This window comes from Oryzias latipes, chromosome 2 (genome assembly GCF_053564925.1).
Source record: "Oryzias latipes strain Hd-rR chromosome 2, Olatipes_Hd-rR_3.1".
Lineage (NCBI taxonomy): Eukaryota > Metazoa > Chordata > Actinopteri > Beloniformes > Adrianichthyidae > Oryzias > Oryzias latipes.
Window position 1 is genome coordinate 3,974,368 of NC_136238.1, and position 25,048 is coordinate 3,999,415.

At 42.2% G+C, this 25,048-nt stretch overlaps 2 protein-coding genes across 2 annotated transcripts in view; one reads left to right on the forward strand and one right to left on the reverse strand.

Moving 5' to 3' along the window:
* Positions 1–881: 881 nt before the first annotated feature.
* Positions 882–25,048, forward strand: part of LOC144983685 (NLR family CARD domain-containing protein 3-like) — a 32,017-nt gene continuing 7,850 nt past the window's right edge. The window contains exons 1-5 of the mRNA XM_078930747.1: positions 882–1,035; positions 2,996–3,126; positions 3,209–3,331; positions 4,525–4,635; positions 7,600–7,710. Coding sequence (XP_078786873.1) covers positions 3,041–3,126; positions 3,209–3,331; positions 4,525–4,635; positions 7,600–7,710 — 431 coding nt within the window. The 5' untranslated portion in view covers positions 882–1,035; positions 2,996–3,040. The remainder of the gene's footprint in view (positions 1,036–2,995; positions 3,127–3,208; positions 3,332–4,524; positions 4,636–7,599; positions 7,711–25,048) is intronic.
* Positions 19,930–25,045, reverse strand: LOC144983691 (uncharacterized). Its single transcript, XM_078930804.1, has 2 exons — positions 24,762–25,045; positions 19,930–24,322 (listed from the first exon to the last, which is right to left on the reverse strand). The coding sequence occupies exon 2, from the start codon at positions 23,595–23,597 to the stop codon at positions 21,675–21,677; it is 1,923 nt and encodes a 640-aa protein (XP_078786930.1). The 5' UTR covers positions 23,598–24,322; positions 24,762–25,045; the 3' UTR covers positions 19,930–21,674.

Below are 25,048 nucleotides of genomic sequence, written 5' to 3' on the forward strand. Positions count from 1 at the left end.
GAATGTTGATGTTTGTGTCAGCAGTAAAGAGGTCAGAGGTCAGAGCAGAGCTGTCAGTCAACAATGTGATCAGAAAAGATGGAAACATTCCCAGAGAATCTAGGAATGTTCCATCAAATCAGAACAATGTTGATGTCTGCAGATCAATTCCTAAAAGCTGATGATGTGTTTGAGCTGAAAGGAACATTTCTGCTTTGAACAGACGACCATGAAGGCATCAGAGCTCCTGCTCCAAACTCCAACATGTGATGCAACAAGCTGACAGTTGATCTGACAGCAAAGGAATGGATGAGGAAGACAGACGAGGAGGAAAGTCTCTGCAGAGCTGAAAGAGCACAGGAAGAGAAAACAGACTCAGGTGGTTGGAGGAAGATCAGCAGGTATGAGGTGGAGAAGAGAAACACCTGAAGATCCTGATCCTTGGAGGGAAAACAGAGATTTGGAGCTTTGGAGAGATCAGTGGGACTCTTTTTCTAAACTTCCTGCAGTCATCAAAGTGTCAAACTAAAGTGTTTTTCTGCTCCTCACATCTTTCTCTCTGTTGGAATCTGTCAGAGTTTTTCCTGGAAGCTCTGACAGATCTGGAAGATCCACATTCTTTCACTTTGAGCTTTTCTTTGGGATCAAATCTCTGCCTCCAACGGCTGTTCTGACTGATGATCAGAAGGAGCTGTTTCCAGGAAATAGTCAGGCCCCTCCCTTCAGCTCCATCAGGAGTTTCTGCTTCAGTGTCAGTAGATGACAGATGAGGGGGGGGTCATGCACGTCTGGAAGGGGAGAACAGAAAGCAGAAGGTCACATGACCTTCACTGACATCAACTATATGTCAATCTGACAGCTTGAAGCTCCGCCCCTCCTCCCAGTGACTAGCAGGTTTCTGGTTGAGGCTGCTCCACCTGCTGCCCCGCCCACCTGTGCTGCCCCGCCTCCATCCAGGTGGACTCTTCCTGGTTGTGAGTCAGTGATCAGTGCTGCAGCTGCGTTGACACGGTGAGGGAGACTCTTCTTCCTCTTCATCTCTTTGCAGAAACTGAAGTGAGTTTGTTTCTGGAACTTTGTCTTCACTAACTTGACTGTTTGTTTCTGAATGTTTGGAGAAGATCTTCTTCTTTCTCTGCAAACTCTCCTCCCTCTGCTGTTTCCAAAGCTTCATCATTGTTGGATCAACAACATGGAGGACTCTTCTTCATCACCTCAACAACAATCAGCTGATGCTTGTTGGCTTTTTTCATTTCTGACTCCAAACCTTCCTGTTCTCCTCCATCCAGTCTGTGGGAGAACTCCTTCCTAAAGTAATAGATTACAGTTCCAGGTAACAGAGTCCTATTTCCTCCTTCCATGTTCAGGAACTCTGGGATTCCATCAGACCAACAAGCTAGAATAGAAATGTTTGGAGCAGAGAGACCATGAGGCCTTAGTGGATGAAAACAAAGATTTTTCTGCTTTTCTTCAACTATCAATTCTATTTTTCAGATCATCTTCAATGATTTTGCTGTTAGTCTTCATAGACTCTAAACTTTAGTTGTTGTCTTCCTCATGGTGTGTTTTGTGTGTTTTTGGACAGAGTTGTGTGTCTAGTTTTTCTAGTTCAGTCATTTGAACTTTAGGACAGAGAATTGGAGCCACCATCAAAATAACAAAAAAATACATTTATCAGAATAAAGTCCTACAATTATGGGAATAAACTGGTAGGATTATGGGTAATTGTCAATAATTTACAATAATCAAGTGTATGGATTTTGGAAAGAAAAACTTTTTTACATTGTTGATCTAACTTTATTATTTGCTTCAGTTAAGATAAATCATTTTTTTGTTAAGTCAGTTTAAAAATAACACGTAGTTATCAGACATTTATTTTACTTTCATTTAAATTAATTCAATTAAGTAGGTGTAACTTTGGTGCTGCTGTTAGACTGGCACCGCAAGGAATTGTGGGATACCATTCCCTTTGCCTGTCTGGACACATTTGGATTTAAGTTTGGGTTTTTGACCAAATGTGTTTAGCGCTGTTTTGTCTAATTCTTTGTACTGTTATGTGCTATATATATATATATATATATATCTGCCTTAACCTGCTTACGCTGCTTACTCTGAGCTGTAAAACAGCTTCAGTACATCCAGAATGCTGCTGCTGGAGTCCTGACCAGAACCAGGAAGTATGATCACATTAGTCCTGTGCTCAGGTCTCTGCACTGGCTCCCTGTACCTCAAAGAATAGACTTCAAAGCAGCTTTGCTTGTGTACAAGTCTCTCCGTGGCCGAGCACCAAAGTACATCTCTGACATGTTAGTGCCATATGAACCATCTCGTACTCTGAGGACCTCAGGGGCCGGCCTCCTGTTGATTCCCAGAGTCAGAACTAAACAAGGGGAATCAGCGTTTCAATATTCTGCAGCTAAAATCTGGAACAGCCTCCCTGAAGGCGTAAGACAGGCCTCTTCTGTGTTCATGTTCAAATCTAGACTTAAAACATTTCTGTTTAGCCATGCATATGACTGAAAGGTTTCTTTTAAAGTAAATTTTACGTTGATTATTTCTATGATGTATTGTGATTTTAATGCATTTTTCTGTTTTGTGAAGCACCTTGAATTACTTTGTGTACGAATTGTGCTATACAAATAAACTTGCCTTGCCTTGCCTTACTCTGGGTATGTCGGTTCCAAAAGACCGGAAAGAGATATCTATCTAGATAGAGATATCTATATGTCTATATAAATATATCTATCTTTCCCGTCTTTTGGAACCAACATACCAAGAGTAAGGCAAGTTCAGGTGGATTTCAGCCAGAGTTCAGGCTCAAAGTCAGGGGAGTTTAAACATGCTTCCTGGAATACCCCCCTGAAGTGTAGAAACAGGAAGTTTGTTGTTTCTGTGTCAAAGTGACTGAAAGGAAATGTTGCTGCTGCAGCTCCATGTCTCCACCTGCTGGAGGGAGAGCAGAAGTGCAGCAGCTGATGGCAGCTTCCTCTGATGATGAGGAGGGTTTCCTCTGCAGGTGAAGGTGTGTGTGAGCTGATGTGGATCCAGTGAATCCAGCAGGATGGATCAGTGGGAGGAGCCACAGGAGAGAGCCCCTCCCTCTAAAAGCAGAGATGGTAACCATGACAACCAGAGCAAAGCTCAGAGGTGAGATGAACATCTCCAACTGTCCATGATCTTCTCCATGTCAGAGCTCAGGACTCACACCAGCAACCTGCAATCTCCACAGGAACCAACCTGGACCTGGACCTGGACTTGGACCTGGACCTGGATCCAGCAGTGTTTACTCCAGGAGTGACAGATCAAAAAGTCTGAATCGTTTCTTCAAAGCCATCTGTACAGGACTGACACAGTAAGTGTTTGTCAGAGTTAAAGGAGGCTGGATTTTAGTTGAGATGAGCTGTAGTTTTCAGCCGCGCTCAGGAACCATTTGGTGGTTGAACCCTCACCTTCATCAGCCACAGTTGATCCTTCTCCTTGAAAAGCCACTTGTTGTTAAAGCTACATTTGATTGGCATTTTGGAGCTTTCCACAATCCATGAACAGCAAGTAGAAAGCGTCACGCGCTGAACTGAGGAAAGTTCCACCTGCTTTACGCCAACAGAAACTCTCATCACTGATAGTTCCAGGTTGAACTTCTGCCACAATTTTACTTCAAATCTCATCTTAAACTACTTTATTTTTGTTTTTGCATCCAAAATATGAACATTTCATGACTTTTCCAAAACTTTACAGAAGATTTCATTGTTCATAAACTTTTCAAGGATCTAGAAATTACATTTTCAGAACTTTTCCAGGTTTTCATGACCGTATGAACCCTGTTTAAAGCTGAACTTCATTCTATTTGTCCATAAATGACAGCAAGATTTCCAATGCAGTCTAATCAATCTGTTACTTAGAATTTCATTCTTCAACAGTCTCAGTTCAACATTGATGTTCTACTGATCAATATTGTTCTATGAATACAAAGAGTTGATCCACGAGGAGAGAAACTGAGGCTGAAAATGAATGAGTCAATCTGAAGAAAGACTTGATGGAAATTGGAGAAAACCAGCAGAATCCTGCTGATCTGAAAGTCTGTCCTTCAAAATAAAGGCCCTGGAAATGTCCCCTACTGTGGTTCCTGCTTCTTTCTCATTCTAATCTCTAATCAGACAGAGACTAAGTCATTGGAGATTTCACTTTGTTGAACTTTATTTCCAGCCTGATGGAATTCAGAGTTTGATGACATGTAGAAATGTCTCCTATCTGAAAGATTTAGGGTTCAGCCTGATGCCTTTGAAAACAATCCTGTTTTTCAAAATAAGACCGTATCATCTATAAACTAATGTGACATTTAAGATTAGTGTTTTATCCACAAACAAAGACATGATTCCAGTGACAATCCCTGCATGCAGTGTCACACAGTTGTCAGAAGGGGGCGTTTGAACAGACTGTCTCACTGCAGATCAGTCTGTTCATGATCCGAGTTCAATAGTTCAACATGAAGAGAATCTGATGAACAGAAGAGATGAGTTTCTAATAAAACAATTGTTTGTCCATCAGGATTCAACATAGATATGGACTTGGATCTGGATCCAGCAGTGTTTCCTTCAGGAGTCACTGGTCAAAGGGTCGTAATCCAGACTTCAAGGACATCCATCCAGGACTGGAACAGTAAGTGTTTGTCAGAGTTAAAGGATTCTGGATTCTAGTTCAGATGATCTGTAGTTTTCAGATGAAGGACTTGAGGTCTGGTTCAGTTCTGGATCTCTCTGATCAGACTCACTTGGAGCATCATGTGTGTGATGAGATCTTTTCAGTTGAGTCTTCTGAGAGTCTCTGAGAGACATCAGAGATGTTGGAGAAGAAAACATGTTGACTGCTGACTCTGACTGACAGCAGCTCCAGTCTGATTCCAACCAAATCAGGAGAAAAGTTCCAGTTTTCTCTGCTTTGCTAGATTTTCTTGGTGAAAATGTCTGACTTTGGTTTCATACTGTGGCTGATTTCTCCAAGTCTGACAAAGTTGACCACACCCACTAGGTGAGCGTCCAGCAGGTCACCCACAGACTTTGCTGCTTTGTTTCCAATGTTGTCGTCTGGATTGAGTCTCAAATAAAATAAACGGTTCACGCTTCTCCTTGAAAAGCCACTTGTTGTTAAAGCTACATTTGATTGGCATTTTGGAGCTTTCCACAATCCATGAACAGCAAGTAGAAAGCGTCACGCGCTGAACTGATGAAAGTTCCACCTGCTTTACGCCAACAGAAACTCTCATCACTGATAGATCCAGGTTGAACTTCTGACACAATTTCACTTCAAATCTCATATGAAACTACTATATTTTTATGTTTTTGCATCCAAAATATGAGCATTTCAGGACTTTTCCAGAACTTTACAGAAGATTTCTTTGTTCATAAACTTTTCAAGGATCTAGAAATGACATTTTCAGACTTTTCCAGGTTTTCATAACCGTATGAACCCTGTTTAAAGCTGAACTTCATTCTATTTTATACAGTGGTGTGAGAAAGTTTGGGCCCCCCTGAAAATTTTCCAGATGTTTCTTCATAAATCATTGGTTGTTCAGATCATCAATTTCAGTTAAATCTATCATCTAGCAGATGAACACAGTGATATTTGAGAAGTGAAATGAAGTTTAATGGATTTAAAGAAACTGTGCAATAATTACTTCAACAAAAATAGGCAGGTGGGTAAATTTGGGCCCCCCTGTTGTTTTGATTTGACTACCTTTACCAATCATTATTGTTTTACAAGCTCATTGACCCTTGACCTCCATACACATGTGAAGCCAATCATGAGAAGGGGGATTTCAGGTGGCCAAGAGCAAGTTTTTCTGAAGAATGTCACCATGGGAACCTGAAAACAGCTGTCAGATGAGCTGAAAACAAAGATTGTTCAACATCATAGTGTAGGCAGAGGTTGAAGGATGGTGAGAACCATCAGACTCCACCCACAGAGCAGCTCCAAAGACCTACAACGTGATCTGGCTGCAGATGGTGCCACTGTGCATCCTTCAACCATTCAGCACACTTTGCACAAGGAGATGCTGGATGGTAGAGAAGAAGCCTTTTCTGCACACATGCCACAATCAGAGTCATGTGAGGTTTGCTAAAGCACATCTGGATAAGCCAGCTTCATTCTGGAATGAGGTGCTGTGGACTGATGGAACTAAAATGGAGTCATTTGGACATAACAAGGGGCGGAATGCTTGAACAAAGAACACAGCATTCCAAGACAAACACTTACTACCCACAGTCACATTTGGTGGGGGTCCCATCGTGCTTTGGGGCTGTGTGGCCAGTGCAGGTTCTGGAAATCTGGTCAAAGTTGAAGGTGACATGGATTCCAGTCAGTATCAGCAGATTCTTCCAACCAATGTTCAAGAATCAGTGACAAAGTTGAAGATCCTTCAACTAGACAATGACCCTAAACACTGCTCTAATTCTACAAAGGCCTTCATGCAGAGGAACAAGAACAATGTTCTGGAACGACCATCTCAGTCCCAGACCTGAATATGATTGTAAATCTGTGCTGGGATTTAAAGCAGGCTTTCCGTGCTGGGAAGCCTTCAAATCTGACTGAACTGGAGATGTTTATAAAGAGGAAGGCTCCAAAATACCTTCAACCAGAATCCAGGCCCTGATTGGAAGCTATAGGAAAAGATTGGAAAAGGAGGATCTACTAAATATTGATGGCAGGTTTCTGTTGGGGGCCCAAATATACACACCTGCCTATTTGTGTTGAAGTAATGATTGCACAGTTTCTTTAAATCCATTAAACTTCATTTCACTTCTCAAACATCACTGTGTTCATCTGCTAGATGATAGATTTAACTGAAATTGATGATCCAACAACCAATGATTTATGAAGAAACACCTGGAAAATTATCAGGGGACCAGACTTTCTCATAATACTGTAAATGACATAAATGACATCAAGATTTCCAATGCAGTCTAATCAATCTGTTACTTAGAATTTCATTCTTCAACAGTCTCAGTTCAACATTGATGTTCTACTGATCAATATTGTTCTATGAATACAAAGAGTTGATCCACGAGGAGAGAAACTGAGGCTGAAAATGAATGAGTCAATCTGAAGAAAGACTTGATGGAAATTGGAGAAAACCAGCAGAATCCTGCTGATCTGAAAGTCTGTCCTTCAAAATAAAGGCCCTGGAAATGTCCCCTACTGTGGTTCCTGCTTCTTTCTCATTCCAATCTCTAATCAGACAGAGACTAAGTCATTGGAGATTTCACTTTGTTGAACTTCATTTCCAGCCTGATGGAATTCAGAGTTTGATGACATGTAGAAATGTCTCCTATCTGAAGGATTTAGGGTTCAGCCTGATGCCTTTGAAAACAATCCTGTTTTTCAAAATAAAACAGTATCATCTATAAACTAATGTGACATTTAAGATTAGTGTTTTATCCACAAACAAAAATGATTCCAGAGACAATCCCTGCATGCAGTGTCACACAGTTGTCAGAAGGGGGCGTTAGAACAGACTGTCTCACTGCAGATCAGTCTGTTCATGATCTGAGTTCAATAGTTCAACATGAAGAGAATCTGATGAACAGAAGAAATGAGTTTCTAATAAAACAATTGTTTTTACATCAGGATTCAACATAGATATGGACTTGGATCAGGATCCAGCAGTGTTTCCTTCAGGAGTGACGAATCAAAGGGTGGAAATCCAGACTTCAAGGACCTCCTTTCAGAATTGGAACAGTAAGTGTTTGTCAGAGTTAAAGGATTCTGGATTCTAGTTCAGATGATCTGTAGTTTTCAGATGAAGGACTTGAGGTCTGGTTCAGTTCTGGATCTCTCTGATCAGACTCACTTGGAGCATCATGTGTGTGATGAGATCTTTTCAGTTGAGTCTTCTGAGAGTCTCTGAGAGACATCAGAGATGTTGGAGAAGAAAACATGTTGACTGCTGACTCTGACTGACAGCAGCTCCAGTCTGATTCCAACCAAATCAGGAGAAAAGTTTCAGTTTTCTCTGCTTTGCTAGATTTTCTTGGTGGAAATGTCTGACTTTGGTTTCATAGTGTGGCTGATTTCTCCAAGTCTGACAATTCCACTGGTTTCTTTTTCTGGAGAAGATTCAGATGAACATGTTCTCCTCAGTCCAGAAATGCTTGAAGAATCTTTTTTTCTCTGTAGAAAAACATCCTCATAAATGTAGCTGCTGTGCTCCAACAGTTAAACCGTGTTGATCTCCATGAATTACATCAAGAGTTCAGATGTTTCAGATTAAATCTAACCTTTCTGGAATCTAGATCTAGTCTGCTTTGGAAAAACCTCATTCTGATGATGAACTAAACAAAGTTAGAACAGACACAACATTTTTGGAAGTTAAATATAGGATAAAATTTGTCTTTCTTTACACAACAAATTTACTCGAAAAATATCCTTCAATGCTTCAATGTTGAAAACAGATTTCTATAAAGTAATGTAGATGAAACAAAAATATATATAATTGTTTGCATAATTATTCACCCCTTCAGGTCAGTATTTAGTAGATGCAGCATTGGCTGCTCTCTGGAGTTTTTCTCCATTCGTCTTTGTAAAACTGCTTAGGTTCTGTCAGGTTGGGTGGATCCTGAACATGAACAAGTCCAGCCACAGATTCTCTATGAATTTAGGTCTGGGCTTTGACTCTGCTGCTCCAGAACATTGACCTGGTTCTTTTTAAACCCTTCCTGTTAGCTTTTGCAGTTTGCTTTGGATCATTGTCTTGCTGGAATAGAAATCTCCTCCCAAGCCGTAGTTCTTCTGCAGACTGAAAAAGCTTGTCCTCCATGGTTTCAGTGTATTTTGAAGCATTCATTCTGCCCTCTATCTTCCCATAAAGCTTTGAGCGGTGAAGAACCAGGAAGCAGTTTCTTCATGACAGTCTCATCTCAGCAGCTGAAGCTTGTAACTCCTTCACAGTAGTTGTAGGAGGCGGCTTCTCTCACAAGTCTCCTACTTGAACGGTCACTCATTTTATGAGGGCGGCCTGATCTAAAGATCCAGATTCACACATGTGCCACATTCCTTCCATTTCTTGATAATTAATTTCACTGAAGTCTGGGGGATGATACCTTTCAGCAACCGTTTCTCTGAGTTGTTTGGAGTGTTCCTCTGTCTTCATGGTGAAATGGTAGCCAGGAATATCGCTCCACCAGTATCTAGACTTTTCATGGACATCAATTATCAAAATAAAGGTTTTTTTTGCCTCCATTCACTGCAGTGAATGAGACATTTGGACCAAACATCAAACAAAGACACATCGGTGTCATCTGTATAGAATGTTAGGTCTGAAATGTTAAACAGGACTATGCTGAGAGATTAGAGATTAGAGATATTCTTTATTGATCCCACATTGGAGAAATTCAATTGTTACAGCAGTTCAAAAAGTAGAAAAGTATGGCAGCAATGTGCAAAAGTGAGGGGTGTTCAAAATGTGCAAAAGTACAAATACAAAATGTGCAAAAATAGAAAAAGTAAAAAACTAATAACTTATGTACACTATTACGACATAACGTATGTTATGCGTAATAATAAAATTAAATAAAGTAAAAACACAGAATACAGTGATCCCTCGCTATAACACGGTTTACTTTTCACGGTTTCGCTACTTCACGGATTTGCATCGTGCATTGTGTTCTGCATTCTGATTGGCTAAAAAGTCACTCCGCTTCTTCTCTACCTGTGCGTTAATAATGTTGCAGTTTAATATGTACATGTAACCCTCAGCATCAGCAAGTCTGCTTCCGGCCCCTCGACGCCATCCCTCTGCGTTGTGTTTTTATTGATGTTGTATGGTGGTGGAGTGACGAAGAGAGAACCACAGGACACTGGATGCTGGATTCAGGATTGTGACTGAACCACAAACTCCTGTTGTTTTAATTAGAACTTGACATCCAATCAGCAGTCAGGCAGCTTCAGAACATGCACAGGGAAACTCCGTGTCAGGTAAACTCAGACATTGTAAATTGTAAATTTAAAACAAAAGAAACATAAATCAGAATAAAACCATAAATTAATAAGGTTACCAAAGGTTAATACAAAATGATAATTACAGAGACATCATACAAAAATAATATATCTTTCAGCGTCTACATCCCATGGAATTAAATCATGTCTGCCTGCATCGCTGTCACGTGCAGCCTGCTCACGGACCCCTCCCCCCTGACAACTAGCTAACGGCTGCTTCCTACCAAAACTTTATTTAAATTAAACTAAGTGCAAATGCCTCATACTTCTTTTTCAACGTAAAAGTTTAAAACAGTTTAATGAACAGTCCTGAAACAAGATTACAAATTACCAGTTTGGACATGTGTAACTGTAACAACCTGCGGGGCCGCACAGCCCATCTTACCTTCAGAACATGCACGGGGAAGGGGGGTGACCAAGATGGCGCTCTGAACAGTCGTGTTTGGCTGAGCTCTGCAAACCTAACTGTTTTTTGTAATAATACACGGTGAGCAAAGACCCTTTCTTGATTTTTTTTTACCTCTTTACATTTTTTTATACTTTTTGCATAGTTCTCAAAGCAATATGAGCAAAGCCGAGAAGAGAAAGACGGAACTCAAGAAATCGCTAGCGAGTGTTGGCTCTGTTAGCAAACCTGCTAACGTTAGCCATCCTGCAAAGCCGTCTGCGTCGAGTAAGACTACTGATGCTAAAGTCAAATTAATTGACTCAATGCATGACTACATGGAGGCAGTTTCGGAACCATTCCTAATGGAAGAAGAAGACTTCCCTGCTCTTCCCTGCACACCCACTGCTTCCCCAGCTGGCAAGCTGAGAAAAGTCACAGAAACGGAGACAGAGGCTGTTCTTTCTCAACTCTCGTCACTCACACAATTGATAAACTCGAGGTCAGACACTCTGGAAAAGTTAATTAGCGGCAACTCCAGAGAGATCTCTGAGATGAAAAAAGCTGTGCAGGAGAACTCCATGCAAATCTCAGCTGTAAAAGGCTCCGTTGATGTCGTTTGTACTGAAATTAGTGACATGAAGAACAGAGTGGTCCACGCTGAGGCACAACTGGAGAAATATAAAACAATCGTGGAAACACAGGAAAAAAGGATCTCCCAGCTGGAAAGCTACTCCCGCCGCTGGAATCTGAAACTACGCGGTTTGGCTGAGAAAGAAAATCAGAACGTGCGGCAAGAAGTGATCCAGATCTGCCAGTCTGTTCTACCGGAGGCAAAAGACAAACTCCCCGATGTTGTGGATACGGTACACAGACTCGGCCCGAAGAGACCGAACAACAACCAACCGAGAGGGATCATCATCCAGTTCACTGCGAGGATTCACCGCGATGCTGTCTGGCGCGCCGCAAAGAAATCTGCCTTTCTGAAAGAACACAACCTGAGGATGGCGGAGGATCTGTCTGCTGAGGACCGCGAACGGAGAAACCAACTGTGGCCGGCCGTGGAGAAAGCCAGGAGGGAGAACAAGCTGGCGTTCTTTGTTGGAGGACGTGCCTTTGTGAATGGTAAAGAAATCCTGCCGCCTTAACGAAGGCTGCAGATGTGAAAGCTGGATCTGAACGTTTTTTGCTATTTTCCACATTTATCAAAAATGATACTGTTGCTTAAAATTTGATTTTATTTGAGCTCATAAGCTATTGCATTCAAGCTGCTACTTTTTATTTTAATTTTTATCTTGCTTTAATTTTGTTTTTGATATAACATTATAATGTTATTTTAAGTATTACATTATACTTAAATGTGAATCAAGTAGCAGCATTGTGGGTTTTATTTTTATTTATTTTTTTCTTAAAACATTTACTCTTATGAGTAAGATGGGACTAATAACGCCCATCACTTTGGTGTTATTTCATAAGGAAATAATTATTGTTAGGGTCTTAGTTCACAGCTTTTTTTGTAATGGTTTGCAGGTTCTTATCCTCTTTCTGTTCCTAAGCGACCAAAAATCCTTAACTCAACTTCTTTTTTCTTCTTCTTTGGTCTAAATATCTTTTGTTTTTGTTCTTTTTTTCTATTTCAACTTCATGTCTTTATCCATTATTTCTTTAAATGCGAGAGGTTTAAGAAACAATGTTAAACGTAAAGCCATTTTTTTGTTTTGTAAGCAGTTTAATTCAGATTTTTGTTTTATCCAAGAGTCCCACTCAACTGAACAAGACAAATCCTTCTGGAGGTCACAGTGGGGAAATGATGTGTGGATGTCACATGGTACAGAGCGAGCTGCTGGTGTCTGCATTCTCAAAAACAGATTCAATGGAAAAGTTTTGCTATCTGACAGCGATAAAGATGGTCATTACATTTTTATGATACTTGAAGTAGCCCATTCCGTCTTTATTCTAGTCAACGTGTACGGGTTCAACTCTCAAACAGAAAATAATCTTCTCTTCAATAGACTAGAAACACGTTTATTGCACTGGCTGTCTAAATACCCAAAGTCTTTTATAATATTTGGAGGGGATTTTAACTCAGTTTTTGATAATTCTATGGATAGATGGCCTCCCAGGAGTCCAGACTCTAACTCTCCTATAAAGTTGTTTGCACAAAATTTAGATTTAATTGATTCTTGGAGAGACTCGCATCCAAACCAAAGAGCTTATACATGGTGTAACAAATCACAGACCAGACACTCACGCATTGATTTCTGGCTTACTTCTAAAGACTTAAAAAATGTTAAAACAGATATTCATGCCACACCGCTTTCAGACCACAAAACAATTCATCTAACCGTCCCTTTGTCGAGCTCCTCTGGCACTAAAGCTTCATACTGGAAGTTAAACAGTACCATTCTTGAGCATCTGGAGGTGATTTCTGAAACTCATCGCTTAATAAAACTTTATTGGAACAATGCACTAGCTGAACACTAATTCTGTAATAATTGGGAACTTTTGAAATACGAACTTGGTAAATATTTTAGAAAATATAGCTCTGACTTAACAAAAAAAAGAAGAGCTGTTGAGACAGATGTAATACAGAAGATTGCTCTTCTTACATCTAAGCCAACAGATGTCCTAGATGAAACGGATAAAACAGCTTTAATAGACTTACAACACAAGTTAGATGACATTTATAAACGCAAAGCAGAAGGCGCGTTTATCCGATCTAGGAGAAGGTGGATTGAAGAAGGAGAGCAGAACTCTGCCTATTTTTTCAGGCTAGAGAAATACCAGTCCAATAGCAATTCTATTTCACAATTAAATATTAATGGGGTCATTTCTGATGATAGAAGTACCATAGCAAAATATTGTTCTGATTTTTATAGTAAACTCTATTCTTCCAACTATTGTTCAACATCTGCCCTTACCTTTCTTAACACTGTCAATAATATTACTCCAGTGAGTGAAGCGGACAGAGTCTGTTGTGATGAGGTCATCTCTTTGAGGTTACAGATGCTATAAAATATCTGAAAATAAATAAATCTCCTGGAACAGACGGCCTTACTGCCGAGTTCTATAAACAGTTTTCTGACAATTTAGCCCCATTTTTATTAAAAGTTTTTGAAGAAAGCATTAACAAGGGTGCACTCCCTCCCACGTTATCTCAGGGACTGATTACCTTGATCCCTAAACCGAGAAAGGATCCTCTTTCCTTAGATAACTGGCGACCAATCACCTTATTGAATTGTGATTATAAGATATTGGCTTTGATTCTTGCAAATAGAATAAAGCCAGTCTTAGATACAATTATTGATGAAAATCAGTCTGGATTTATGCATAATCGTCATATCTCAAACAATATTAGATTAATTTTAGACATACTAGATTACTCAGAACTCGTGCAGGATGACAGTCTCATTCTTTTTCTAGACTTTTATAAAGCCTTTGATTCTTTAGAACACAATTTCATTATTGCTGCTTTAAATAAATTTGGTTTTGGTCAATTCTTCTGCAATGCTGTTCAAACTTTATATGTCAATAGTAATAGTTCTATAAAACTCGCCAGCGGAACTTCTCCTAGATTCTTCTTGAAACGTGGGGTAAGGCAGGGATGCCCCTTATCAGTCTGTTTCTTCTTTCTGTTCAACTCCTTAACCTACATATCAAACTCAGCCCATTAAAAGGTTTAATTGTGGCTGAGAGGGAAATATTCATAAGTCAACTAGCAGATGACACTGCTCTCTTTATCCGAGACGCTTCACAAGTAGCTGTGGCGATTAATATTATCCAATCCTTTTCTAAAGCTTCAGGACTTACCCTTAATTTAAATAAATGTGAAATTCTGCCTGTTAAAAACTGTTTGCTTACATCTATCCAAGGTATTCCTGTAAAAACATCTGTTACGTACCTTGGTATTCAAATCACTAAAGATATGCAATCCAGATGTTCTACAAATTTCTCTCCAATAATAGATAAAACCAAAAAAAAACTAAACCAATGGCTGCAAAGAGATTTGTCTTTGAAGGGCAGAGTTCTGCTTACAAAAGCAGAAGGAATCTCTCGTTTGACGTATGCAGCTCAATCTCTACAGGTTAATAACACAGTCTGCAATACAATTAATAGAATATTATATAACTTTCTATGGAGAAATAAAACTCACTATATCAGAAAATCTGTTATTTTAAATACCTCTGATAAAGGCGGTTTAAATTGTATTGATTTTACTGCCCTTAACAATACACTCAAGGTAATCTGGATTAAGAAATATCTTAATAACCCCACATCTATCTGGAACTTTATTCCACATTTTGTATTTTCAAAGGTAGGAGGCCTTAACTTCCTGCTATGCTGTAACTATAGTATTCCAAAAATCCCTTTGAAACTGTCAAATTTTCATCAACAGGTTCTCTTAGCCTGGGCTCTGATCTACAAACACAACTTTTCTCCACAGAGTTGTATTATCTGGAATAACTGTAATATTGTCTATAAAAGGAAAACTCTGTTTTTAAATAATTGGTTTAATAATGGTATAATTTTCCTCAATCAATTATTCAAAGAACCTGGATTATTATATAACTACTCAGATTTCACAAAGCAGTATAAAGTACCAATAACTCCCAAAGACTTTGCAGTAGTGTTTGATGCCGTCCCGTCTGGGCTTTGCATGTTATTCAGGGGTTTCTACAGCGCTCATCCTCTGACTCTTCATCCTCCTGATGTGCTCAAATCCCCTCTGGGTAATGTCTGCTTCACTTCCGCTAAACAGTTGAACTCAAAAATCAGAGCTTTGTTTCAAGATAATTTAGTTTCTGTTCCATCAGCTTCCTTTTATTGGGCTAATTTCACTTCTAACATTGATTGGAAAAAAGTCTGGTCTTTACCACAAAAATACTTCTTAACAAATAAAGTCAAAGAAATCTCTTTTAAACTCCTACACAGATTTTATCCAGCAAAGCATTATTTAACTAACAGTGATGAAAGTCAGGTAAGGAAAAAATCCCTGAACTTTTCTTTGAGCGATATGGCGGGCACAGAGCGAAATTTTGGAAAAATACGTGGTCTTAGATGCATTCTGGTGCATTCTGGCAGCTAGTTATTCACTTCTTTATCAAAAAAAACTAAGACTAATCGGAGCATCATGATTTGTCATTCAAACCCCTAGTTTGACTCTCCATTAAGGACTTGCTGGTCCCAAAAAAGAATTTGGAAAATTGCTCAAAGTAACACAATCCTACAATCTACGCTTTTCCTTAAAGCTGCAAAACATACAATTGCTAAAATATAGTAACATCAAAGCCCCAAATGGCAAAAAGAACACCAGTAACTATGATATTCTATGAAAATACCTCAGTTATTTATACATTATTTCTGCTTTAGAAATGACTGATGTACAACATCCACTTGCACTGTTTTCTCAAACTATAATTACATCAAAATATGGGATCTGCTTTTAAGTAATCTGGGAAATATCAAAACAAACATACAAACTAAACTAAACATTGTAAACATTATTTTTTAAGGGAGTGCGGGTCCAAACCATCAAATACTTATAATTAATGTCAACTATACTGAACTAAATCATGGTAATTAGGAAATACAAATAAATTAGATAAAGAAATGTATTCAAAATAAAAACTGAAACTCAAAACTAAAATTGAAATTATTTCAAAATGTGGTTTTGAGATTATTTTACACAAAAAAGTATTTGACCTACACTACCTTAAAAATCTTTTTTTTCCAGCCAAGACCACTTCAATTTGTTTTTTATCGTCTTCTCACAACTGAGGTCGTGACCACGCTCAATAATGACGATGCCTGCCATTATTTTAACACAAATTTGATCGCAAACTCTTCAGATGTGTTTGTGAACGTTTAGCGTGGGTCCGCCAGTTTTGGTCTCTAGGGAAGCGAGTCACGCTGACCACGTGGTGCAGACAGAGCCAATCAGACCCGTCGACGCATCCGAAAGCAACTAAAACGTGCCGTCATTGGTCAATTAGGCCGGGAAGACGAAAGATGGCCACGACCATAGAGGAAGCGATCTGCGGAGAAATATAGAAAATAGAGCTAAAATTAGCTGATTTCAGACCATTTTTTAATCCGGAAAGCGATTTGTCCGTAGAGATCAGGTCTTTATTTCCCGGAAAGTACGTTCGGTTTGCTCAAAAACCCGGATTTCCGGGAATTCCCGGAAGACTTTCATCACTGAACTAAATTTAAGGCTGACATAAACACCAGTTGTACTTTCTGCCAGAAACAACCTGAAACCTGCTCATTTATTCTGGTCTTGTGAATTTACATACAGATTTTGGAAAAACATTCACAAATTTATCACCGATTCTATTTTTGCTGACATTCAACTTTATTATAAAAACATACTTTTTGGTTTTCATAGCTTTGATGTCAAAGACCGTGATGCTTTCTTTTGTGTAAACATGGTATTATTTATCGCTAAATTTCATATACACAAAAGAAAATTTTCCAATAAAAAACCGGATTTCTTTGTGTTCAAACTGGAACTGCAGCGTTATTTAAACTTAATTTCTGCTTCAAAAAATACAAAAGCTCAAAAAACAATTAGCATCTGTAAATCTTTTGGACTGCTGACATAGATTTACTCTCGCATTTTCTCTTTTCTCTTTATTTTTTTTGTTTCTTTTTATTTCTTATTCCCTTTTGTGTTTATTATTAATAATTAGTATTTTTTAAAGAATGCAACATGTTTGTTCTGTATTCAGAATTCTATTGTACATTAAATGTGCATAATTGTTGTATTTTCTTGTTGTGTATGTTGCAATTGTTCAATAAAAAAAAAAAAAAAACATGCACAGGGAAACTGAAGACAAAATGGCGCTAACCCAGCAAAACCCCAACCGAACTACGGTGTCCCATCTGGCCCACTCATTTGAGCACAAGGGCTAGTCTCGACAGTGCTGCCACCCTGTGGTCACAGGAGTCACCTGTCCTACATCCACCCCGACTTTAATTGATGGCGTCCCAGCCATCAGACAAATGCCCCTGCCCTAGCCCTTCAAAGACCACCCACCGAACAAACCATATTGTGTCCCATTAAAATTATGTGTATTTTGAGCCCAAATGACTTAACTATTTCTAATGGATCATTATGACCGAGCTTCTCTCCTAGCTTTCACTCTCTGCCACAACTCCCAGCCTCGGTTTATCTTTTCTTGGTCTTTCAAAGGCCCTGCGGCCTGGTGTAGTAGGCACAGTTTCTTTGGGGGGCGCCTATTCCTAGGTGGGTTTCTTTTTGGAAAGTCAGGAACTTGAGAGGTGTAACCCCCACTTGTAGCTGCTGTTGTCTCTGTTGCCTCGTTCATCAGTTCTGCGCTGAAGTCCACCATGTTGTCGTGTTCATGCTCACCACTTGTCAGGTCTTGCACATCCCCTTCCACATTGTCCTCCACATCCCCCAGCACTCTGTCCTCCATCACACCTGGCTCTGTGCCTATGTCTCCAGTTGTTACGTCAGTCTCTAGCAGCTCCTCCACAGAATCCTCATTCTGCTCCACTGGGAGGAACATGCACTGAGTGAGGAGGTTTCTATGAACAACTCGTTCTGCTCCTCCATTCTCTGGACGCACCACATAGACCGGGATGCCTTTCTGTTTTTTCACCACAATGTACGGGTGACACTCCCATTTGTCCCCAAGCTTTTGTCGCCCCTCTATATGACAGACCTTGACCAGCACTCGATCCCCTGGGCTGAAGGCGTGGCTTTTTGCAGTTCGGTCATAGTACTTCTTCTGCTGTCCTTTGGCATGTTGAGATGTTTTGTTAGCCTGGGCGTAGGCCTGTGAAAGACAGTCAGAGAGGGTCTGCACATAGTCACTGTACCCACATTCCTCAGCCCTGATAGAGAGTCCAAAAACAAGGTCCACTGGAAGCCTGGGGTGTCTCCCAAACATCAGGAAGTAAGGTGTATAGCCTGTGGAATCATGCCGTGTGCAGTTATAAGCATGTGTCATGGCATCTAAATGTTCATGCCAGTGGGGTTTCAGGTGCGGCTCAAGTGTCCCAAGCATATTGAGCAGAGTTCTGTTGAACCTCTCGGTCACTCCATTCCCCTGGGGATGGTAAGGCGTGGTGTGTGTTTTGGTGATGCCGACACATTTGCACAGCTCTCTCACAATAGCACTCTCAAAATTGCGACCTTGGTCTGCATGCAATTTTGATGGGAAACCAAATCTGCAAAAGAAGTTTTTCCAGAGCACTTTAGCCACTGTGCGAGCTTTTTGGTCTTTAGTGGGGTAGGCCTGTGCATATCGGGAAAAGTGGTCTGTTACAATAAGTACGTTCTCTATTCCACCTTTGGACTTTTCCAGGGTCAAAAAGTCCACACACACAAGCTCCATGGGTGCGCTACTGTGAATACTGACCAGAGGAGCTCTGAGACCTGCGGTTGGTGTTTTCCTGAGGCAGCATCTTTCGCATTGCTCGCACCATGTTTTTACATCCTGGAACATTCTTGGCCAGTAAAACCGCTCTCTGATCATCTGCAGCGTTCTCTCAAATCCCAGATGCCCCGAGTCATCATGAAGAGCAGTTTTGACTGAATTTCGAAGTTGCTCAGGCAAAACGAGCTGGTGGACTGCACCTCTGTGAGTGTCCTCTATGTTCCGGTACAGAATTCCATCTTTTATTACCAACCTCCTCCACTCCTTTAAGAGGAGTCTTCCTTGCGTGTCACCACTGAGTCTCACCCCGCGACAGGGTTTTTGGCCCCGGCTCTTAAAGTGAAGGACTGAACCAATAACGGGGTCCCCCCTCTGAGCAGCCCGCATCTCTTGTGTTGTCATGGCAGGGAGCGACTCAGTCCCCACATCCCCGTAAGGCTCTGACATAGGAGGTTCACTGGTCTCAGGCTCTCCTAAAACAGCAGGAGGAAGTTCTGCTAACACACTTGTTTGCACCCGCTGTGGGCACATCTGCAGAACATCCGAAACATCCTGGGTGGACAGGCGGGAGAGGGCATCAGCATTGGTGTTATTCTGGCCTCTGCGGTACTGGATGTTGAAATTAAATGCTGACAGCCGAGACACCCACCGCTGACCTGTTGCATCCAGTTTTGCAGTAGTCATCACATACTTGAGGGGGTTGTTATCAGTCTGGACAGAAAATTCTCGCCCGTAGAGGTGGTCATAAAATTTGTCCGTGACTGCCCATTTCAGTGCTAGAAACTCAAGTTTATGTGCTGGGTATCTCGACTCTGCGGGGCTCAACCCTCGGCTTGCATAGGCTATGACCCTCTCTGCTCCATCCTGCACCTGCGCCAGCACAGCACCGAGCCCTTCTCCTGATGCATCAGTCTGAAGAATGAAAGGCCTGTTGTAGTCAGGGTAACCAAGCACAGGTGCAGTGACCAGTCTTTCCTTCAAGGAGTCAAATGCCTCCGCACATTCGCTCGTCCACACGAATGGTTGGCCAGAGTTTGTGCACTGCATCTTCCCTTTTTTCTTCTTTCTGGGATCGCCTGAGGTGAGGCGATACAAAGGAGCTGCCAGTGTGGAGTAGTTCTGCACATACCGCCTGTAATATCCTGCAAACCCCAGAAACTGCAGGGCTTCTTTTCTAGTGGTTGGCTGAGGCCAGTTCTTAACCTTACTGATCTTTTCTGGATCCGTTCTAATTCCTTCAGCAGACACCAAATGACCGAGATATTGCACCTCTTCCCTCACCAGTAGGCACTTGGAGGGCTTTAGCTTCAGCCCATGCTCACGGAGTCGGTCAAACACCAGCTGCAGCCTTTCCAGGTGTTCCTCAAATGAGTTTGAGAAAATTATGAGGTCATCCAGATAAATCAGAAGATGAGTGAAATTCATGTCCCCAAAGCAGCAAGTCATGAGCCTCTGAAAAGTGGATGGTGCATTCTGTAGCCCAAAAGGCATCCTGTTGGCTTCAAACAGTCCCATAGGAGTGCTGAATGCTGTTTTGTGCCTATCATGCTCTGCCACCTCCACTTGCCAGTAACCCGATGTCAGATCAAGTGTGGAGAAATACTTTGCCTGGCCCAGTGACTCCAGCGCCTCCTCAATCCTTGGCAAGGGAAATGCGTCTCTCGTACTGCAGGAGTTAAGCCGTCTGTAATCAATGCACAGCCTTAATGACCCATCCTTCTTTGTAACAATCACCACTGGCGAAGCATACGGGCTCTTGCTTGGCCGAATGACTCCTGCAGTCTCCATTTCACCTAGCAGGCGCCTGACATCCTGCCACTGGGAGGGGGGAATCTTACGGTACGGGAGCCGAAAGGGTTTAGAATCAACGAGGGGAATTTCATGCTGTACTGTTTTTGTGTGACCAAAATCTGTTGGGTGCTGCGAAAACACATCTGCATTCTTCTCCACAAGCTCCAGCAGAAGGGAGCGCTGTTGTTCATTCTCCACAGCTGCTTCAGTCAGATTGACACCAGCACCTTTCACCACCTGGCCAAAACTCAGACACGCACCATCTTCCTGTTGTCCTTCACCCTCCTCCTGCTTATCACCTGCAAACTCCACCACATTGCGGACCAGGAATACATTGACCAGTTTTGTGTGAGGCATGATAGTCACAGCTCGCTCAGAAAGGTTCATGACGCGGACTGGGGCACAGCCTTTGTTAACATCGGCAAGTACCTTTGCGACCAGGAGGTTTGGGGGGAGATGCAGAAATGGACGGCCTTCAATAACAGCCGTAAATGTCTTTCTTTGTGGGCCAGATTTAATTTTGCACCACAAGTCAACTTCTTTTCCTCCCGGAATTAAAACCTTCTTGCCTGTGTATACAACAGGGCCCACCAGGCCATCCATGTTGCCCTGGATGGCATCCCCAAGTTGCAACAGGGCTGTATACCACTCAGGATAGTGTTCCTTGATTTGATGGAGGAACTGCTGCCCATGAGTGACTTGGAGATCATGTTTAGCAGCCCGCAGCACATTTGTGCCTATCAGCAGGGGGACCGTTGAACGGTACACAGAATCTGGAACAATAAAAGCAGGCACCATCTTGTAGTCTTGGCCTAACAGTTTCAAGTTTATATGCACCACGCCATAGTAAGGCACCGTCTGGCCTCCAGCACCTTCAATTGGTATCTTGGAAGCTTGCAGCTGTTGTTCTTTGAGGGTAGGATGGCTACACCAGAACGTATGCGTGATGCTAGTCACTTGTGAGCCAGAGTCAATGAGCGCTTTACACTTCGTACCACTGACTTCCACTTCACCCTCATTCCGTGGGCCCACCAGAGATGGTCCTTCTCCTCCATCATAAGCTTCTCCCTCCTGCTGTGGGGAACTTTGCTGCTCGCCCATGGTGACCCCCACTCCCACGGGCTCTAAGAGTTTAAAGCCTGTGATGGTGGCATGGCAGCCTCTTCAGCAAGGGTTGATGGCTGCGGCTGCTGAGCCCAGGTAGGATTAGGGCAGGGGCTGGGGAACGCTGCTTTGCAGACACGAGCTATATGTCCCTGCTTCCCACATCGATAACATACGAAGCTCTGATTTTTTTCAGTGTTCGTCATGGGTGGGGTGGAGTAAGGAGGGGCGGGTGGGCGAGGTCTTGGCGAAGGAGCAGGGGGGGACTGGGGCCATGATGGGAGGCTCAGAGGAGGAACAGCAATTCTTGCCTCAAGTCTTGATAATTTGGCCATGTGTTCCTCTTGATTAATGGCTAACTTTTGCACCAGTTCTGTCAGTGCTGATAGCTCAGAGGATGGTTTAGCTCTTTCAGCTTTGACATTTGTGCTATACTCCGCTGCAAATTGAACCTGTGCACCTGGTTTCTTTGACTTGGGCTGGGAGTGGAACTTTTTGGATTCTCTTGCCAGATCTCGCAGCTCAACTTGCAACTCTCTGAAGCTTAAGAGCCTAGGCTTCATGGGGGCAATTCTAGCAAACACCTCTTCATCACAGAGTCCCCTCAGAAATTGTCGGGTGAGCTTGCTGTCGCGATCTGGGAAGGGCCTGCTCCTTCTTTGACTTTCTTCTACCGAGCGCAGGATGGATTCAAGGGCAATTGCATATGAGCAGGCAGATTCCCCAGGCCTTTGGGTGCGCTCATAGAAGTCAGCTAATGGATCCAAGGAGCCCTGAGCATCACCATATTCCGCCCGCAGTTCCTCAAAGGCTTTTTCTGGTGTCTGTTCAGAAGAGGGCAGGTTCAAAACCAGTTTCCGAGCTTCTCCACTCAGGTGCCTCACCACAGTTGAAAAGCGGAGGTGTGCTGGTAATTCAATTGCATCCAGAAGGTACTGCATATCCCGTATCCAATCATCAACCAGCATTTTGCTATCTGTATGGCCCGTAAAAACTTGGACATTCCTCACCTGGTGTGTCTGCATAAATCCACCATATGTCATCTGTGCAGTGCTTGGGTTCGGAGTAGTCCCGGAGTTTCTTAATAGGGGATTAGGTGCATATGAGGCCAATAATGGGTTGGTGGAATGAGATGGGGGAGCCACCTGTGGTGGTAGTTTGGATGGCATAGTGTGTTGGGGATGGAATGCGGTAGCAGTGTGGTTATGGGATGTGGTCTTCAGGTTTATAGGGGTTGACAGAGTCAGGCTGGATTCCAATGCACCCATGGTTGGAGGTAAGGCAGTAGTCGAAGGGCCTTGAGAGTAAAAAATAGGTGACGGCAGTGTGGGCATCTGGGAGACACATCCTGTAGGTGGAGTTCCATTTGTGGTGACATCAGCTGGTGGGTGATGGTGGTTCGGTGCAGGAGCATAGGGCACGGTGCAGGATTGGGAGTACCCCATGTACCCCTGTTGCCTTGGAGTGAGCGGAGGGCTGAGGTGGGAGACAGCTTGGGGATGTATGGGGAGCTCTGGCACAGTTGGCGCTTGTTGTGGCATGGGGTGCCGAATGTCTCTAGGTGGAACCACTGGCTGAGGAATGCTGACTTGGGCCGGAGGGGCTGGTGTAGTGTAATATGGTGAGAGCACAGGGGGCTGCAAGCTTAGCCATGACTCTGGGTCTTGCCCCAGGGGGTGTCTATGAGGCTGGGACTCAAAACCCAAGAGCTGCGAGTGGGGGCTGGTATAACGGGTGGTGTCATAGAGCTGCTTTGGTCTCACTACTGGCTGTTGGCTTGCTGTGTTGTGTTCTGCCATTCTCCCATCACTGCAGGGAATAACTTTGATCTCATCAAGTTCATGAGAGTGGCTTAGTGCTGGACCCTGAGGAGGACAGCTGTGTGCAGGTGCACCTGGAGACATCCCCAGGTTTAGTGGAGGGTCTATGTACTCGCTTAACATCTTATTCTGCCTGCCGCTTTTATGCACACATGCAAAAAAAAATATATTGTCCGTTCTGAATGCTAGGAGTGTATTTGGAACTGGGCGTGGGACTAGTTATACTTTATAGCCCAAGGTATGAGGGTAGGCAATGTAAAAATAAAGTCAAATTCAACAGAAAAAAATAAAATTCAGTCACGATTCAAATCAAAACCATATAACAGTCCAGCAATAACCACTTGTTCAAAATGTCTCCAAGTTAAACCAAGTAGCTGCATAAGAAATAATCTTGAAAACTAATAGGTAGCAAACTTTTACAGGAAAGGGAGAGACAAAAAAATACATCAGGTTTCATTTAGCTTAGAATTAAAATAATGACACTGATTTTTTTTTTTCCCCCCCACTATATATCAAAAACAGGAAAACTCAATCACTTACACTCCACTTCTTGAGAATAAAGGATACCTGTTTTGTAGGTGGATGCCTATCTAAAATCAGAGTCTGCAGGGTCCAAAAGACTGTCACAATCCGGGTCACGGCACCAAAGATGTAACCCTCAGCATCAGCAAGTCTGCTTCCGGCCCCTCGACGCCATCCCTCTGCGTTGTGTTTTTATTGATGTTGTATGGTGGTGGAGTGACGAAGAGAGAACCACAGGACACTGGATGCTGGATTCAGGATTGTGACTGAACCACAAACTCCTGTTGTTTTAATTAGAACTTGACATCCAATCAGCAGTCAGGCAGCTTCAGAACATGCACAGGGAAACTCCGTGTCAGGTAAACTCAGACATTGTAAATTGTAAATTTAAAACAAAAGAAACATAAATCAGAATAAAACCATAAATTAATAAGGTTACCAAAGGTTAATACAAAATGATAATTACAGAGACATCATACAAAAATAATATATCTTTCAGCGTCTACATCCCATGGAATTAAATCATGTCTGCCTGCATCGCTGTCACGTGCAGCCTGCTCACGGACCCCTCCCCCCTGACAACTAGCTAACGGCTGCTTCCTACCAAAACTTTATTTAAATTAAACTAAGTGCAAATGCCTCATACTTCTTTTTCAACGTAAAAGTTTAAAACAGTTTAATGAACAGTCCTGAAACAAGATTACAAATTACCAGTTTGGACATGTGTAACTGTAACAACCTGCGGGGCCGCACAGCCCATCTTACCTTCAGAACATGCACAGGGAAACTGAAGACAAAATGGCGCTAACCCAGCAAAACCCCAACCGAACTACGGTGTCCCATCTGGCCCACTCATTTGAGCACAAGGGCTAGTCTCGACAGTGCTGCCACCCTGTGGTCACAGGAGTCACCTGTCCTACATACACGTACGTAAATCAGCTTTCCAAATTACGTACATGCAAATCATCTTGCAATTTCAAGTTTCTCTAAAACCCATAGAAAAAGAGCAACACCAACTGTCAATCACTATGTTCTTCTCCCGAACAAACACA

Bases quoted from the DNA above. Each gene is read 5' to 3' on its own strand.
- LOC144983691 (XM_078930804.1), bottom strand. From the start codon at position 23,597: ATGTTAAGCGAGTACATAGACCCTCCACTAAACCTGGGGATGTCTCCA.